At 60.3% G+C, this 1319-nt stretch overlaps 1 protein-coding gene across 1 annotated transcript in view; it reads left to right on the forward strand.

Moving 5' to 3' along the window:
• Nucleotides 1-978, forward strand: part of VOLCADRAFT_100523 (uncharacterized protein) — a gene marked incomplete at both ends in the record, with an annotated part of 6684 nt that extends 5706 nt beyond the window's left edge. Inside the window, one exon of the mRNA XM_002959079.1 lies at nt 65-978. Within this exon, the coding sequence (XP_002959125.1) occupies nt 65-978 (914 nt within the window). The remainder of the gene's footprint in view (nt 1-64) is intronic.
• Between the last annotated feature and the right edge of the window lie 341 nt (nt 979-1319).

Below are 1319 nucleotides of genomic sequence, written 5' to 3' on the forward strand. Positions count from 1 at the left end.
CTCGGCAGGCTGGAGAGCAGCCACGCGTTCGGCCACCGCGTGACGTTCGCCAATGTGGATGCAGCTTCCCTGCCGCCTTTCATAACTTCTCGTTTCGCTGGGGTGACGGTGGGGCAGTTTAAAGTCTCCTCAGCGACGCGGATTTCCGTGGAGCCCTCCTCCGCTGTCCCAATGCTCTACAGCGCCAGGCTTCGGTTCCCCGTTTACGATGTCGGCAGCGACAGGGCCCGCCCCGAAGACAAGCACGCGTCGGATGGCAGCGCCCTCCTGCTCATCCCACACGGCGGGATGTTCCGGGGCGGGCCGTTCCGCAAGTTTAAGGCGTGGGTCGCGTGCGGCAACGGTGACAGTCCCGACGCCGGACGCGTGGAGCTCGCCATCAGGGAATCCGCTCCCGACGACTTCGTCGCTCAGCTACAAGCAGCGGCCGATAGCAGCACGCCCCTTTACGTGTATGGTGCCAAGATCAGCCCCTCCAATAGCAAAGCTTATATGAATAGCGTCTTCCTCAGCGGCTCGCTTGTAGCAGCAGCGAGTGCCCCCGGCAAGCGCCCTCCCAAACGAGTGCACACCTTCCAGGCGGCTGTTCAGCGGACTACCGCGGCCACCGTGCCCGCCGACACGACTGATATGGTATTGGCTTGGGAGCAGCGTAGCCGCAGTGCCCTTGTTTTACCGTCGGATGGTCCACACGCCTCGGCCACCCTGTCACCCAACCCCACTTCTGTCACTGTAGTCGGCTCACTACCGGTCCTCCCGCTCGTCCTCACAATCGGCAGCCGCAGTTATCCGGTGTGCACCGACAGCATCGCCGTCATGCAACAGTTGCCGAACTACGACGAGTTCTTCGGCAGCACCAGCTTCGCAGACGATAATGATCGTATGGCGTACGCTGCTTACGACTCGTTCACCATCACCGGTACCATCACCACCAAGACAGAAGGTCGAACAACATTCATCACGGCTCTGCAGGAATGACTCGTTCTTGCGTGTTCATCCACTTGCGCTGCCGTCCGCTGCACGTCGTCCAACTTCGCTATGGCTTGCACCTGTCCCCTCCCTTCACTTCCATCTAGCCGCCCCTGGATGGCGTTAAATGCCAGCGTTGAGCGGCTGTCTAGCCGCGCAACGACACGCTTGCAGGGCTGGGTGCATTCCGTGCACTTGTGAGTTCGACTCCCACACAAGTTGGCGGCGTCCCTCGCATCTACACTGGTGAGTGTATGAACGGTATGACCGGTTTCGCTGGTATAAGTTAGGGTGTTGACGCACGAATGCTGTACCGGTTTGACATTCGTGCGTGTCTCATTCGTATCCAC

Source organism: Volvox carteri, assembly GCF_000143455.1.
Source record: "Volvox carteri f. nagariensis unplaced genomic scaffold VOLCAscaffold_123, whole genome shotgun sequence".
Classification (NCBI taxonomy): domain Eukaryota; kingdom Viridiplantae; phylum Chlorophyta; class Chlorophyceae; order Chlamydomonadales; family Volvocaceae; genus Volvox; species Volvox carteri.